Genomic DNA, 17,525 nt, shown 5'->3' with positions numbered 1-17,525 from the left:
ATTCTGAGGAAAACAGTCAGAGTATACTGGTTCTCATTCTTGTCTTAGGATTTAAGTGTGCAAGTTGCACACTGTGCTTTATTTTAAGCTTCAAGAGCAGCAGAAAAAAGAAAATCAGCTTCACCCAACTGTAGCAAGTATCAGTGTTTTCTAAACATTTTTGTCCCTATTTTGATTCTGTAATGGTGAATATGATTGTAGGGTATAAACATATAAATGCTCTGCACACAGGTAATATACTTCAAGTGTACTACCTGTAGTACCTATAACATCTTGAAATCCCTATGCTTGCACTTAAGAATTTGTAAATTTGCAAACTTCTCCAAACTTCTAAGAATGATGCCTTTCTTGAAAATAAGTAAACATGCAATAACAAATAAAACTCATATCTATGTACCATGGCCTTTTTTTCCTTTAATCATGGGAAAACAACAGCACTACATTTCAAGTTTAGTTGTGATTGATCAAATATTTATTCTTGCACAGAGGCATGGCTTCCCAAGGCTACTTGGAAAGTTGGCAAATCAAAGCAGAGAAAGAGCTTTGACTCTAACAGGAGTTATTTTAGTATTAATGCAAAGTAATTTACAGTTTACTACACAGCTTATATGCTAAATTACACTATTGGATTTATCTGAAGGAGACTTAAGTCATATACCTATGGTCCAAGGAACACAAATATTGGGTCGATTTCACTTCCAATTACTAAGGCATTTTTCTTCATAAGGAAATCTTTAGGTCCTTGCATTAGACCAAGCAGGCAAGCTGAAATAGTTGAACCTCTGAAATATTTGCAAAATTGAACTGGGATAGGTGAGGACGCTACCATAAAAAAGGTAAAGCCTTCATTTATTTACAGCAATTCTAAATGGAGTAGAGAGATTTCTGAAAGAGCAGAGAAGAACCAGGGCCTGTGCACTCCACTTCAATTAAAGAAGAGATGATCATTTCCTGGACTGCTTCCTAATCTCCCAGAAACCGTGCATAGCTAGCAAAAAAGGAAGCAGAAACAAAAATCAAGTATTGATTTCAGTACTCCATAGTGAGCAGGTTAAAACTCATTTTCTCTTACACATCTTCACCTCTTACACCAGAACTTTTATGGGTTGTTTTTTTTTTATTTTTTCTTCCTATTTAAGAGATTTCAGAAGCATCACCAGCATCTTCACTCTCAGAGTTTATTTGATAAACTTTTTACTGAAAAATTATATAAGCTTTTTACTGAAAAAAAATATAACTTTTTACTTAAAAATTATGTAAGTTGTAAAAAGTTCACAAAAACTGGGGTTGTTTGTGAGGACTGAATATAGATTTCAATTTGCATTTCCTACACCTGTGGACCTTGTATCTTAGAGAAGAAAATACCAGATCCCAGATTTTAGGGAATTTCAGACTCTTGGAGAATAGATGACTTCAGTTCCTTCCATCGGCGTAACAAGCATTGTACTGCCATCTAGTGAACAATGTAAAAGCAACTGAAACATCAGGGTGCATAAATATTTCTCATTGCAAGCCATTTTTCTCTTTCATAAGTACAAATAGAAGAGAATAGCAAATTTAGGTATGGAACACTGCAAGAAAATAGATAATAGAAAAAAGCTTTGCAAGATAAAAGTGAAGAGGCATAGGCAGGCCAGCATAACAAGAGGAGTTGGAAGTTCTTTATGACCATGTTATCCCACCATGCTGGGAATGCAGCCCTCTCTCCCACACAGACCAAGGGATCACCCATGCTTCAGACAGCAGGGTCAATTTTTTGACAATAGATAAATATTCACTTTTTCCTCAGTGCCCAAATGCAAGGCATGTAGCACACCCATAAGCTTGAGCCAATAAACATCAGCAACATCTGTCCCCATTCTGTTTAAGAGAATAGGAAAGCAGGTTGCCACAGGGCTTCTCTCCATCCAGGAGGCTGTGGTTCAGACACCTGTGAGGACAAGGCACAGCTTTGCTTTGTCTGAGCAGAGAGGGGACAAATTTTCCACCTTTTCCCAAAGGCTGACTGAGCTCAAGGCTTGGCCAGAGTGCTCTAGGATCAGTTCAGGTGTGAGAAGGCAGAACCAAGGCTGGGAGCCCGAGGGCAGGAATGTCACTGGTGGAGATCGCTGCCCTTGACACGGTGGGGTCGCTGCTCTGAGGTGAAGGTCAGTCTTGCTCAGCACCACCAGACAAAGCCAGCAAGGTGCTCCTGGCTAGCAAGTCTGGCTATCATGGCCTCAGGGCACAGCAGCAGCTCCAGACATCCAGCACTGGCTTTCCAGAGCAATTCCTCAGGTGTCCTTCACAGCTCACTGACTTGCAGAGAACAGCAGATGTCTGACAGGTGCTGTCAGCACTGAATTTCTTTGTCCTCATCAGTACAGCTGGCCAAAAATTGTGCTAGTGCACAGAGATGTTTTGGGCATTTCTTCGAATACAGACTTAATAAAGGAAGAAGAAATGAGAGCATAAACACACTTGTAACCCACCCCCAGGTGACAGCCAAAGGAAAACTGATGAGGTCCTGCAAGGACTACATGATTTGTCAACTCAAGAAGGTGGTTTCACAATGTTTGTTTTTATTCACAAACTTGCAGATTCTGTCAGCACTTACAGAGGCAGAAGGAGCCTTGGAACAGAGGTGCTTTAGGAACCATACTCCCCCTCTCCCAGGGACTAGCAGCACCAACCACCCTCTGTTGCCAGGCTCAGACACATCAGGCACCTACTCTGCCCTGCTCCTATCCCACAGCCCTGCAGGGTTTTGACACCAATGACACAGGAAGCAGAGCTGCTGGAGGAGAAAGAAATGAAGCAGAACTTTTCTATGGCAGGTGTGTTTGCAGAGGAAAAACAAATTCATCTCTAAACACTAATGCATTCCCCAAAGGTAGGCTGCAGGAATAAACACATCGTTGATGCTTCTATAGAATAAAGTGGCAGATTTTACTAAGTCTATGTTTATGTTTACTCAGTCATCCTGCTTCCAGTAGCTGACAACACAAGCAGCAGTCAGAAGTCAGGATGCAGCTCCTGTTAAAGCAAATGGCCAACACTTCTCAGCTTGATACACTTTTTCTTCAAGGCCCCTTTGCAGCCAGCACACACAGCTGACCCCACCAGTCTGGCCTTAGCAAGAGCCAAAGAGAAGAAGTCTTCTCTAATTGTTCATTTTAATTATGGTCACTCTGTTCCAATCCTTCTCACAAAACAGATGTTTTCTACCCTCCTTTCTCCAGCAAAGTTTCCTATGCTATAGATTTTTTTGTCATGCATGATGAGCAATGCAATATATTTGTTAAAATGTCCCTGTAAACCATGAGGAGATAAAACCAACTGCTAGTTTCACTAGCACAATATTGAACATCTGCTCCATCTGTCCCAGGAAATGGTGATGGGTATCTTACTACAATATATTACACTAATTTTTCCAAGATATTTTTATGTTTGGTCATTTAAATTGCAGTGAGGTATTTTATTACCACACAGAACCTCCATAACCACTTCTAAACTGTTTCAGTACCTTAAATCACTCCCTGCTTACATAACTTCAGTGCCACTGTGGCAATGACATCCTGCCACTGTCGAGCCCTTGGCCAAAACTGAACCTTCCTCATGGGCCTGGATAGGGCATGACAGGAGGAACAGTGCCTGAGTGCAGTGGGGGAAAGGAAGGATTGAGGAGATTTCCCTTTACACATGCTGAGCCTTCCCAGCTTCAGCAGAACTGTGTAACAGGGTGAAGGTAGCAGTGTTTCTCTTATCACATTTTAACAGCATCACTTAATATCACCAAATCAAATATAACAATCAGCATTCAGTCAAGAATTTAATCACTGGGAAAAGAAAGAATGCTGCCCATCTTCTCCATTTAGACTCTGAAGAGTGATACATATTTGGATTTCATCATGGATTCCATTTATGAATTTTTTTCATTTTTTAATCACTTGCAGAAGTCTTGAGAGTACAGCATCAGCCAGAAAGTCTTTCTTATTGCTCTTTTGAACTCCATTCCATGCCTATATACACTTAATCACATATGAAACTCAAATTAGTGCTATTAAACTAACATTATATTCTGCAGATAAAACCCATTTTTGTCCTTCAGCATTTTCTCAACTCATCATAGGCCTGGTTTTTTTCTATTTTTACTGCATTGATTTTACTGCTTTTGTCTCTCATTTACAGATAAATGGGAATATCTTTCAACTGAAGGATGCTAACATTATGCAAAGTGCATACCTTGCAACTGCTCTTTTTTTTAACAGCCTTACTGTATGTCTACCTTTCAAATCACTGCTATTTCCTACAGCTCAAAACACCAGCACAAAGAAAAGAGCAGGGCCAACCAAAATAACTTTCTCTGTGAACTCTTGATATTAAATTCAGTGCTACTAGAGTTAGACCATGTAAGACAGTAGTCCATCAACACATTTTAGTGAGCTTAAATGTAAAGCTTGTGTGATTCTGAGATCAGTGGGAATACACAGATTGTTTAAGTGCTTTTTTCCACCACAGCCAGAGTGCTTAACATGAGCAAACAGGTTTTCTTCATCCTCTTTTTAATGACATGACCTTGATAGGGGAGGGTGTCAAACTCAAACAGTAGCACTGAAAATAACAGGTTTTATCCCGCTTTCAACACTTGGGGAGGTATAAACAAAGAATGGCCACCACCAACTCCCTGTGAAAGAAACAGGACAAAGGGATCTCGTGTGCCATCAAGTCCATTTCCCCTTTAGGCAGACATTTAATACAATTTTTTTATAATTCCATACATGCTGATCAAGCCTGGAAAATATGCAGGTGTTTTGCTTCTGTATTCATGAGGGGGCTGTCCCAGAGTGTTACACTTCTGACCCTCAGTAATCTTCAATCCCTTCCTTCAGGTGGGCAAGGAAGATTATTACTGTGGCAATATGGATTAAGTAAGGATATGAGTGGCATGACTAGAATTTGTAGAACCTAGACTGGAACTTAAAGGCAAATACCAGAAGAGATGGGAAAGAAAAGGAGACATTTCTGGAGAGAGGTCCAAGCTTTGGGAGAAAGGAACGCTAACATCATAGGTTAAGAAGTCCAAGCATGCCCACAAGATCTTGTTTCTCCCACTCCTGTAAATTTAATTCTGTGAAGTATCTTTCTGAAGAGTGAAATCTGTTACAGGAAACCAGAAAAATATTAGGATATTTTCAAGACACAACATATAATCACAGGTGCCTTGCTAATTCTATTCTTCTTTTACAGAGCCTTTATTCTTTGAAAATGGCTCTCAGCATTTTCTTTTGCCTCTGTTCTTTACATGTCTGTTCTGTATCATTTGAGGGGAAAAAAAAAAGAGAAATTGTACTGTCCATTCTGGCACAGGTACCACAGCATCCTGAAGCATTTATCACAGATCCTCTGCAGAGACAGGCTGCAATGCAGACATTCCTGACATTGTCAGTCTGGAGAGCTGTTACTGGACCACCAGTTGTCCCAGAGGATGGATGGCATCCACACTGCTCAAAGCACAAAAGGTCAACAATTTCAATAAGGGACAGCTCCAGCTCTTCCACACTCTTATTTTTAAGGACCCTGGGTACAATTTAATTGATACACTTGACAGATGACCTGACCTGTCCAATGGCTATGCCTAGCTCAACCAGAAATGGTGCTGCAAAGCCTTACCAACTGCTTGTCAAAGCTTACTTACTGTCTTCAAAATCTTGTTATTAAATGCACTGTGGAATTACATTCTAGCTATGCTTATCTGTGACATATGTAATTGTTCTGTGAGATGAACCACAATTCACTCAGCACTGGGAAAAATGACCTCTCACTAGGCAAACTTGAACCAAGGCATCTGGGTCACAGAGATGATCACAGTGCTGGAGAATCTCTTCTGCAAACATTGAGGTTGTTCAGCCTGGAGAAGGCTCCAGGGAGACCTTGGAGCAGCCTTCCAGTACCTGAAGGGGGCTTATAAGAAAGATAGGGACAGACTTTTTAGCAAGGCCCACTGTGATAGGACAAGGAGTAATGGTTTTGAGTACAAAACACTGGCACAGGTTGACCAGAGGTGGATGCCCCAACCCTGGAAACATTCAAGATCAGGCTGGACAGGGCTGTGAGCAGCCTGATCTAGCTGAAAATGACCCTGCCATTGGAGGGGCATTAGAATAGATTATCTTTAAAGGTCCCTTCTGTGAATTAAAGCACTTATTATTTCATTTCTGACTAGCCACACTCTTACACAGTCACCACGTGCACTACATGGTGCCCATTCACGAGTTGCTGCCGAGCTGGCAACAATTCAAGGTTTTGGGTCTGAGGCAGTACCCGTTTCTGCATTTCCTGTATTCATGAGGCCAGAATGCACAATCTGCATTTGGCACAGCTGGCTATGACCGCGAGTGGTGCCGTGCCCCCACAGAAGCCACGCTGCCACAGATAAGCGATGATAGCAGATGGGGAGCCTCTCACAATCATTTTCCTTCTGCAGTCGCTCGGATACGTGCGCGCTCTCTCTGCACACACACGCGTTCTTTTCCCGTTTCTCTACACACGAACATCGTTCCCCGTTTCCCCCGAGGCGGGAGGATGAGCCCGCAGCCCCGCCGGCACTGCCCGCGCTCAGCGCCCGCCCCACGGCCGGGGCAGGGCCCGGGGCGGCTGGGCCGGGATGGGGTTCCCGTGCCGGGATGGGGTTCCCGTGGCGAGATGGGGGTCCTGTGCCGGATTAGGGGTGGCCGTGCTGTGCCCCGGGGTGGCCGTGCCGTGCCCCGGGTGGCTGTGCAGAGCTCCAGGCTGCCGCAGCCCGAGCCCCTCGGGGCCCCTCCCTGAGCCCCGGCCCGGCCCGGCCATGCGGCGGGAGTGTGGCCATGTGCGGGCCAAGCTCCTCCCCGCCGCCGCCGCCCCTCGCCGCGCCGCGGGGACGTGCAGTGGCTCGGCGGGCCATGGAGGCGGGCGGCGGGGCCGGGGCCCGGTGCCCCGCGCTGCTGCTGCTCCTGCTGGCGGCGGCGCTGGGAGGCGAGGCGGAGGCGGAGGCGGAGGAGCCGCGGCCGGCGCGGCAGCGCGGGGACGAGCAGTGCCATTACTACGCGGGCGGGCAGGTGTACCCCGGGGAGGCGGCCCGGCTGCCCGTCTCCGACCACTCGCTGCACCTCAGCCAGGCCAAGAGTAGGTGCCGGGCGCGGCCGGAGCTGCGGGGAGCGCCGGGGCCGGGGCCGGAGCGGGGATGTGCCCGCAGTGCGCTCGGGGGCTGCGGAGCGGGGCGGCGGCGGCGGCGGCAGCGCCACGTCAGGCGGAACGCGGGGGCTCCCGGGCCCTTCCCGTCCCCAGCCCGCTGTGCCTGCGGCCTCCGGGCGGCCTCGGCCGGCAGGGGAGAGGGGAGGAGGGGGAGCTGCATCCCCATCGTGGTCAGCGTCGCCGTCTCACGGGCGTCCGGCGAGGTCCGCGGTTCCAGAAATGGCGAACGAGTTCAGGGGGGCGCTTCGAGGGATCCACAGGAATGTTCTGTGCTCACACTGCGATGTGAAACAATGAACGGGCGCCCCTCGTAACGCGCTGCCTTCCGCGCTGCCTTTGTGCCTGTGCTCTGATGCGGTTTCGGTGCTTTACGTGACAGACCTGGGGACAAACACCGTAAATGGCATCGCTGGGAGATGTTCAGGGACACTGCTCAAAGTCCCGTCCTGCGGGACACAGAGTACAGAGACATCACACAGATATTATCTTCAATTTGAAATCCTTTTCCATTACTGAACCAGGGCATATGTTCTTTTTAAACGTTTGCAAGCAGATGCTACCAAAAAAAAAAGGAAAAGCAGCCAAGATATTTGTAACCGATACTGTTTGGGTTGTTCTCCCTTTGCAATGTAAGTTATTACAGACAGATGTTTATAACTGCAAAAACAGCTACCTTAGTTTAGAAAGGGTTCAAGATATACAGTATTTCGTTTAATATCTTTTCCTTCTCCCTCCTAATCTGAAGGTCGTTGTTACACATCCTTGCTAACTATATTCTGCAGCTGTGGGTCAGCCTAAGAAAGGAGAGCCAAGCAATTCAGGCACCGTCCAGACAATATTTAAGATTCCACATATTTTTCTCAGAAGCTTTTGCCTAATTTGCTGGAGATGTATGTCAATGTCCTTGACATGGCAAGTGTGTTCAGACCACCTTGTAATCCAGCATACCCTATCCTTTGTGTCAGAATTCACAGTGGTATGAAAATAGAACCTGGCAGATTAATTTTTAATATTTTAAATTCAAGGTTAATCCCTTCTGATAGGAATAGTAAATATATTTCATGATTTTCAACTGGATATTTTTTTCAAAACACAGCTATCTTCAAGTTAAAATTTGCTTAGGAGTTGTAATTTAAGAAACATATGCTGCATTTTTAGGTATCTGTCTTTAACTATATTGTGGCATGTATTTTTTGTGGACCAGAATTCCAGACAGGTTTCCATTGTTAAAAAGTAGCAAAGTGAGTTTGAACTATTTTGTGCTTGTGGTTCCCAACAGCTATTTTTAACAGAACAATGAGAGTACCTGCAGTATTAAAGAGCTTTCCCCTTCAGTCTAGCAGGTGCCCTGAGCTGGCAGTGCACACAGGGTTTGTTCAGTCAGCCCAGATAAGGTTTGTGTGGCCTTGATTATCAGTGATCAGCAGCGCTCGTGTGTGAGCACAAGTTGGTCAGATTATTTACTTTGTGTGTGTACTAAAGCCTTCATTTCTTCATCATTCTGTACCCCCCTGTTTAGAAAGCAGTTTCATCTTGGAACTGTGCTGCAGGTTGTTTTTCAAGCAAAAGGAAGAACAGCTGTCCTTGGGCAGCTTGGTTTGAACACAGGTGTTATATTCTGACTTCTAATTCAACATTCTTTGTGTTTCAGTCTCCAAGCCAGCACCTTACTGGGAGGGAACAGCAGTCATTAATGGAGAGTTTAAAGAGCTGAAGCTAACAGATTACGAAGGAAAATATCTTGTCTTCTTCTTCTATCCTCTTGACTTGTAAGTAAGAGCACTGTAGGCATACCACTGAGTGCAGCTACACTAGATTCATAATTTATTAATTCTTCTCTTTTTTTGAGGTCTTGTATTTTTTGTTTGGTAAGAATTTAGGAGGGAAGAAAGGAGTGACAGAAGAAGAAATATTCTTTGCTTTTGTTTTCTCATCTTGCATTGGTAAAATTGCCACACAGTCTTTGTCCTAGTAACTGTGTCCACTAATTTGTGTCTCCACACAAAACAAAAAACTTTGTAGTTACCCAGTTAGGCAGACTCTATGTTCTGTTTCATGCTGTAAACCAGTGCTGCAAATAGAAGAGAGCATCCTTTCTAGAGGATATAATATATAATATATTCAAGAGGGCATTTTCCCTTTAAGCTTATCCCATAACATCCTAAGAGCACTTGGCATTAACCTCCTTTATTTAGAATGCAGTAACTTCACTGACTGAGTGAAAACATCTCTGCTTTTTAAAGGACAATCCCATTCTTTTCCACAAAATGAAGATAAGAGGACAGAGATGCATAACTACTTTTAATATTATATCATCATTAGCTTTACTACTTTAGTTCTTCTGTAATAGAAAAAAGTTGAAGACAAATTAGTTAAAAGTTGCAGATTTGCACAGTAACAAATTATAGTATGATCCTCTGAAAAAATTGGCTTACAGTGCTTAAATTCAGCCACATTTGTAAAGTCTAAAAGAAAGTAACAGTAACAGCTCTGTAAAAGTAAAAGTAAAACTAACAGCTCTGAATCTAGATAGTAAAATAACCATAGATTTGTAGTCTTCGGAAATAATCCATTTGTAACAAAGCTGGAGTCGGAGGGTGGAGGATTTGTCAGGCAGCATTTTGGTTAAAGACTTGAAAGAGCAATAGAAATAAGCAAAAGCTGAAATAATTTATGATAAATACACCATTTTAAGTTAGGCAGAGAATTTACTGTCTTTCTCATGAAATTCTGACTTCATCTTGTCTTCAATCTACTAGTACATTTGTCTGTCCAACTGAGATAATTGCCTTCAGTGACCGAATTGAAGAATTCAGAGCAATAAATACTGAAGTGGTAGCATGTTCTGTGGACTCAAAGTTCACTCACTTAGCCTGGTATGTATCTTTCCCTTGTCTTTCACTAAACATTATTCATAGTTCCAACATAGCAAAGAACAGCACTCCCCAGATTCTTAGCCTGTGGAGATAAATCATCATGTGTGAAAGTGCAATGATATTGACACAAATGTTTAAAGTAAGTTTTTACCCTAGTGTGTGAAAGTACCTTTATTTTTTAAGTTTGTTTAATGTGTATTGCAATATGTTATGTCTCAGTCCAAAAAATACTACTAATACCAAAAGAAAGTATTAAGGAAACTGTCAGTAAATGCTTCACTTGTCCCAGGTCATGAGCACATTGGCATAAAGCAAATGCAACTGATAAGAAAAAGGTCATCATTAATAGATATGGCCATAACTGCAAAAGATCTACTGAACATTTTGTTCAAGCCACAAATTCATTTCCTTTGTGTGCAGAACAGAAAAAATGTCACTTGCACTAAATCCTTCTGTCCATACTGATGTAGTTTGTGATTTCTGACTTGTGTAGGGAATATAAATCTGTATGAGAAAAACATCTATATTTCCTTTCCAAAGGATTAATACTCCTCGTAAACAAGGAGGACTTGGACCAATGAAGATTCCCCTTCTTTCTGATCTGACACACCAGATTTCAAAGGATTATGGAGTGTATCTGGAAGATCAAGGACATACACTTAGGTATTTCACTGGGTTGCAATTTGGTTAGGTTTTTGCTGGGGTAATACTTCCTGCTTTATATTTAAAAAAGCATTTGAAATTTTTCTTTTAGAGCAGCTTTTACTTGGGGATTCACGGAGAGTAGCAAATATTGAAGAACACAAAAAATGTAGTCATAATGAGTCAGAAGAGGGTTCAAGGTTAATATCCTGTGTAACAGCAGGCATCAGTAGATACCTAGGGCAGGGCAAATGTGCAAGATTCCCCAGAACTGCAGCTGCTCAGGGACCTCTCAAGTCCAGGTGGAGTCAAGACTAAGGTTACCTGAAGAGATACATTTGCCTAAAACTGAATAGTTTCTCTGGGGATCCCTGTAATGCCATAGCATCTGCAGCATGCCCTGGCAAGGCCTGTCAGAGCTTAGTTCTGTGTTAGTTCTGCAAAGAAGTATTTTTTTTTTGTTTTAACTGGAGCTCAGCTCAAGTCCTCTGATACCCAGGTAAAGAATAGTAGGTTACTGGTGGTGAGTATTACATGGTGTTTGCAAAGATCAAATTCCTCCCATCCAGCAGACATAAAATAATGCATGAAAACACCACTATTATTAATTCTGTTTCCTAACACACAATTTTTTTACCCACAGAGGCCTTTTCATTATTGACAATAAGAGAATCCTTCGACAGATCACAATGAATGACCTTCCTGTTGGGAGATCAGTGGATGAAACACTTCGTTTAGTGCAAGCATTCCAGTACACAGACAAACATGGAGAAGGTGCTCTTTTAACTATTGCCAGATTGAAAATTGGGTTACCTAGCCTCGAAGCTGTATTAGCTTTTTGGAGGAAAGGTGCTCAGTAGCATTAAGGACTGGCCTCAAACAGTGACTGAAGTGCTTTGATTGCCCTGCTTGATTCTGTGGTCCCAGGTCCTTAGGTTGTTTCTAGAATAGTCATTTACATTTTGCTTCACATCCATGAGAATGTGAGCATAAAGCATTCCTCTAGTCTGAATTTTGGCATGATGTACCATATGTCACAAGCCTAAATTTGTACAAAATATGAGGCTGTGAAGAATGAGGCCCAATATTTCAGTACATTTTTGCATACTAAAATAATGGAGATGCAGGCCATCCTTGTCCTGGGCCATTCACTGAGGACCTGTGACAAGTAATGAGTGTTTCATGTCAATATACATAGTGATACTGTGGAAATTATATCACCATTACTTGTGTTTTCTGTATAAGTGCTGTGTGATCATCTTTCCCCAACAAAGAAATTTTACTGTCTTCATATCATTACTTTCTATCAAGAATTCTTATTCCTCCTGTTCAAGCATGGGGTGAACTTTTTGACATTTCATTAAATAAGTTATTTGAAGATTTGTTTAGATATGAATGCACATTTAGCAACTTAACTTCCAGTTCAATTCAATGTCTCCAAGCATTTGAAAGTACCTTTATATGAAGGTACAAATCATTATCCTGCTGTGCTGTACAGACTTGAAAAGAGAGATGTTGATACTTAGGCTATGCACATCTGACTAAGGAAATTTCCCCACATTTAGTGCAAAGCCAGCTTACAGAATGTTGATTTGACTACTTTTTTCCCAGCTTTTACATGAATGTTGAGGAAAGTTTCAGTAGACACCTCTTTGGTTTCTTTGCACAGAACAAAGGCTCTCCACAATTCCTTCTAGCATGTGGGGCATTTTGTCTGCCAGCCTGTCTTAAAGCAGTGTAATATGATATAACTGCTTGGGCTGTAGCCTCAGAGGGAGAGTTCTGAATAGATGAGAGCTTTACTCCAGAATGTGCAGCTGTTCAGGTGGTCCCAGGGCTCCCAGCCACACTGTGGTAAGCACATGCTGCCAATCCCTTTGCTCCTAAGCAAGGTTACAAATAAAATTAGTGTCTTGTGAAATCTTTGAACTGATCTCTTTGCTAAAAAATGCTCCTAGTTTTGGTTTTAAAGAAAGAAAGGTAGGTCTCTATGTAGTCACCTGAATTTTATTGCAAAACTTCTGTTTTACTAGAATAGGTGTTCATTCTCAGATACTGCTTTGCCAGTACTTTGTGTAGAGGGACACAAGAATTAAACTAAAGCATAGGCATCCATGCAGAGATCTGCAGCTTTCAGGTAACTGTAGTGGTAGGTGGTGTCAGGTGTAAACTGCTAGGTCACCATCCTATGTGTAAAGAAAACTGCACATTTAATAGTTTGAGATACTGACATGTGACACTTGATGGTGTTTTACTTTAAGGTCAGAAAGAGAATATTAAGCACACAAAAATCTGTGTATGTAAAAATACTTGAGCTAACGTTGTCCTTTTTTTTTTTTCAGTTTGCCCTGCTGGTTGGAAACCTGGCAGTGAAACAGTAAGTCACTGTTTATATTAACATGCATGTAGTACTAACAAGCATTCAGTTACCATTTCTACTAGAGCCAAATCCAAAATCTCAGCAACTTCCAATGAGAAAGTATGAGTAATGTCACATTATTAAACTTAGACCATTTGGATTACTACTGATTTCATTAGGGGATTGTTTCCCTCACACTAGACATCTCCCAGTTGTTTCAAACTCCTGGTATGGAAACAAAATTCACTTGACCAGCAGTGAGTTTGGGATCAAGAACTTTTTCCTGTTAACACCTGATGAGGGAAAGTTCAAAACTCTTGAGATTGTTGTATCTTCTTGGTTATTTGTCCATATAAATTCTTGGTGGTTCTTACTGCACATCCTGGGCACTACCTAAAAAAAGAGAGAAGTTCCCAGGCTGCTGTGGTATGTGCCAGAGCCAGTGCCACTGTCAGCACTCCAGCAGGGAGCAGAGCTTTGCTGTGCAATTCCCCTCCCTTCTTTGCTACTCCTGGGCTCCATGTGACTGGAGGCAGAGAAGCCAGAGTTCACATAAACACTCACTGAACTTGTTTGTGTTCCCTGGCCCAGAGCAAGCCTCAGCAGAATAATGAAACTTTCATCAGAGGTCTGAGCTGCCTCACTCAGATGAGATCACTGTCACTTACTTCAGCATGTGGCTTCCTTCTGAACCATCTGGTGATGACAGAGCACTGTTGTTAAAGAGCTGGCTCAACAAAAACCAGGTCCCAGAAGCCATTAGCAGAGTTAATGAGCATTGTACTTGATAACTTGATGTTAAACCATGTTTCTTTGCTGGATGGAAAGTTTCCTAGGATGACTTGAGGCTGGGAGTCATTTTTTTCAAGCTAGCAGAGGAGTGTCATAATGGGGGAAGCTGGATATTAAGACTGTAAAATGAAAGGGGGAGGGCTGGCCCAACATTTGTATTTTGGCACTGAAAAGTTCTGCCCTCCATAACTAGGATCACCTAGATAACATGACATGGATATCTTTTCTAACAAACAGTCTGACAATGCTGATGCTAACAGCTCCAACACTGCCAATTTAGTAATGTAAAGCAGTACTGAAGCATTCTCCACCTCCTCTGTGCAAAAGATGCAAACAATAGCAGAGTAGTTGAAAAAGCCTTTCTCAAAGATGTAGTCATGCCTTCTAAATGTGTTTGATTTAATTAGATCAAACCAGAGGAAGCCATGAGAGTGTGGTGGCCAAGGGAAGAACTGTAAGTAAATTCTGAGCCTCTAGATTACAGATATTAATTTACCAAAATATCTTGCTTTTGGGGCAAGCTGTCAAAATTCTTCCTTTGGTAGGCTGCACTCTCTCATGCCTCAATTGGTTGAATCTCTCTGCTACTGCTATTAGGTACTTTTAGAGATTAATAGTAATCTAGTACCAAATCAACTGATAAATTACTCTTCAGTGTTGCAAGTGAGTTGGCAGTAGCATCTTATTGTGAAATACTGTGCTTTTCTGGCTTTATAGTTTGTATTGTTTTTGTATTGGCTTTGGTTTTTGACTAACATTTTCATTTTCTTTCTTGCACAGATAATTCCAGATCCAGCTGGAAAACTGAAGTATTTTGATAAACTAAACTGAGGCTCACTTCTGTTGAATTCAATAGGTTACATTCAACTTGATTTTTGCCAATAAAATTTCATTAATTTTGGTACTTTTGTGAGTTTGATTAATATGTAACAGTAGTAAAAACATCAAAGGGCTCATTGTTTAAATAGAAGTCTAACCTGTGTGAGGCACAGGTACCTCATTAGTTATCAGAGAATATTCTTATGAAATGCATGTTTTCCCTTTAAGTGGTATTTAAATGCTCAGTCTTCCCAAATCCATTTAGCATCTTGGGCGTAGATTCATGACTTTTGCTATTAATAGATTTTTTAATTTCTGCAAAAATCTTGTGTGTTTGGTCACATTCTAGAAACTACAGCTAGAAAAGAGCCACTTGGTTATGGTACATTTGTCTGTAGTCCAGTGGCAATAGCAGCTAACTTAAAAGCCAGGAATAAGTTACAGTTGCTGAATTAAATTTCCAGTCTGTGTAAAGCTTGAAAACATTCTTCAACTACTAAGAACATACCCTACACTATATAAATCAGTACATCTGCACTGAAAAACCACACCTCTACCAGTTCATGTGATTCAAGGGCTGAACCAGTAAATTTTTCTATGCTTAAATTTTGTAGTGTATTTGCTGATAAGATCGATTCTGTTTCACATTTTCTGAGTTTTGGCCCTGTCCCTATACTGTTAACAGATGGATGTGGGGGATAGTGTCCTGTGCCAATCCACTTCCTAATTGTGGCTCCTAGTTTTAAGGACATAGTTGTTGTGACCGTGGTCACAAGGGTTTTCAGGATGAAGAAGAGACAAGAATGTTGACTCCATGATCAGAAGGCTTGATTTATTATTTTATGATATATGTTACATTAAGACTATACTAAAAAGAAATAGAAAGGAAAAGGTTTCTTCAGAAGCTAGCTAAGCTAAGAATAGAAAAGAATGAATAACAAAGATTTGTGTCTCAGACAGAGAGCAAGAGCCAGCTCTGCCATGAGTCAGGAAATCCAAACACCCACAGGAGACCAATCACGAGTCCACCTGTTGCATTCCACAACAGCAGATAACCATTGTTTACTTTTGGTTGCTGAAACTGCAGCTTCTCACAAGGAAAAATCCTAAGAAAGGATTTTTCATGAAAGATGTCTGTGACAAGTTGTAGTCTTTCCTGAGAAAAGTACTGACATGTGATCATCAGCAACTCTTGTGGCTGATGGACAAGAATTTCTTCTTTGAAGTGAAAAGAACATCTCCATGTAAGATATACTTGTGTGCACTGGAGAACCCTTTACTGAGGATGTCATCTTGCTTCTTCCCACCTCTTCCTGTTTTTGACACAGTATTCTAAATTCTGTGAAACTGGAAAAACAGCAACTGAAATGTGTGACCCTTTTGCACCAGGGTCATCCTTGAAAAGTCAACAGGCACCTTCTGTCTCCAATCTGCACCACTACTTTATTACTCTTGATTGGATCCCAACTGCCTGAGAACTCACTTCCCTTCCCTCACCAGACCATACAATTCCCTGCCCTATACACAGACTCTTCACTACAGTTCTGCAGAACCAGGCTAGGACTTGCATTTGCCCTCTGAAGTTACGTGATTTTGTGGACTTGGGTGAGTACTGAGCAGCTCTCCCTGCTGGTCACTGCAGACACAGAGCAGGAACAGCTCCTTCCTTCACTTCAACTCTGATACAAATAACACCCATGCAATGGCACGGGCAGAGGGAACCACAGCCAGGGCAAGCAGAGAGAGCTTCACTGAGCCTCAGCCTCCCTGTTCCTGTGAGGTCTGGGGAAGGAAGTGCCTCATCCCCTCCAGAGGGTAACAGGCAGAATGGGATCAATGCCAAACCCCAAAGGCTCCTGCTGTGCTGCTGCAGCCTGTGATAGCAAAGACCAGAGGGCAGCATGTAGAGAGATGTGCTTTCTCACATGACTAGGATGTAAATCACCTTGAATTTTACTCTGGATTCTGTTTACATCAACCCTGAAGCACCAAGAACATCACACAGAATGTTCAAATGACCCAAGCCACTGCAGCGTGAGAAATGCAGCCCAGCTATCACATGGACATTCAGCAGCAGCCCAAGGCACAAATTAAACACAGTGCTTGTGCCCCCTTTAGAACTGGTGCCCTGGTGCTGAGAGTCTTTGCCCCTCTCCAGCCAGCTGGCTCAGTCACACCTAATGCTCTCCCAGCTGCAGGAACCTCTGGCACTGAGCCAGCCAGTGACACTGATAAAGACAGAGATGAGTTATCTGCCATGTGCTGAACATGCTCCACCCAGCTCATGGCTCCTTGCAGAGCCCAGTGAGCAGTGAGTTACAGCAACACAGCCACAGGGTGTATCTCTGTAGCAGTCAGCACCAGCACACATCAAAAGCTTACACAGCCTGAGTGAAGAACAGAAAATTGTGCTGGGAACACTTAGTGACTGAAGAAAACTGGGGCCATCTGCCTGCTCTGACCATTGCAAGTTTAAGTCACAGCAGCGTAGCTGAGTAAACTTTCAAGGTTTTTATAATTGCACATTTACATTTTAAACATGTGGTAAGGGATGGCATAGGGTTGTTGGGGTTTTTTTAATGCAATTCAGTGGGGATAAAAAGTATTAGGGAAATAGGGAAGTAGTCCTTAAGCAAAGACTTGAGTTGCCATGTGATTGTACATATTTGAAATGAACAAATGACAAAGCACTCTGTTCTTCCAGTACTCCAACTGAGGTTTGAAATAGTGGAAAACTTAAATTTCATACATCTCTGTTTTCCCAAAACCCCAGTATATATTCAGGGGCCTCTCTTGGAAGTGCATAAAATGCAGATGCCATTGTG

At 42.4% G+C, this 17,525-nt stretch overlaps 1 protein-coding gene across 2 annotated transcripts; it reads left to right on the top strand.

Moving 5' to 3' along the window:
* The first annotated feature begins 6,830 nt into the window (after window positions 1–6,830).
* PRDX4 (peroxiredoxin 4) lies at window positions 6,831–14,785 on the top strand. 2 transcript variants are annotated; one of them, XM_054654373.2, is made up of 8 exons: window positions 6,831–7,143; window positions 8,864–8,981; window positions 9,972–10,088; window positions 10,629–10,751; window positions 11,374–11,504; window positions 13,073–13,107; window positions 14,289–14,335; window positions 14,662–14,785. In XM_054654373.2, exons 1-8 carry the CDS (start codon window positions 6,846–6,848, stop codon window positions 14,663–14,665), a joined length of 873 nt encoding a protein of 290 aa, XP_054510348.1. In that variant the 5' UTR covers window positions 6,831–6,845; the 3' UTR covers window positions 14,666–14,785. The 2 variants fall into 2 exon arrangements, with proteins under 2 accessions (XP_054510348.1, XP_054510347.1); XM_054654372.2 differs by lacking the exon at window positions 14,289–14,335.
* The last annotated feature ends 2,740 nt before the right edge of the window (window positions 14,786–17,525 follow it).

Source organism: Agelaius phoeniceus, chromosome 2, assembly GCF_051311805.1.
Source record: "Agelaius phoeniceus isolate bAgePho1 chromosome 2, bAgePho1.hap1, whole genome shotgun sequence".
NCBI classification, from domain to species: Eukaryota; Metazoa; Chordata; class Aves; order Passeriformes; family Icteridae; genus Agelaius; species Agelaius phoeniceus.
This window is presented reverse-complemented; position numbering and strand designations above follow the sequence as displayed.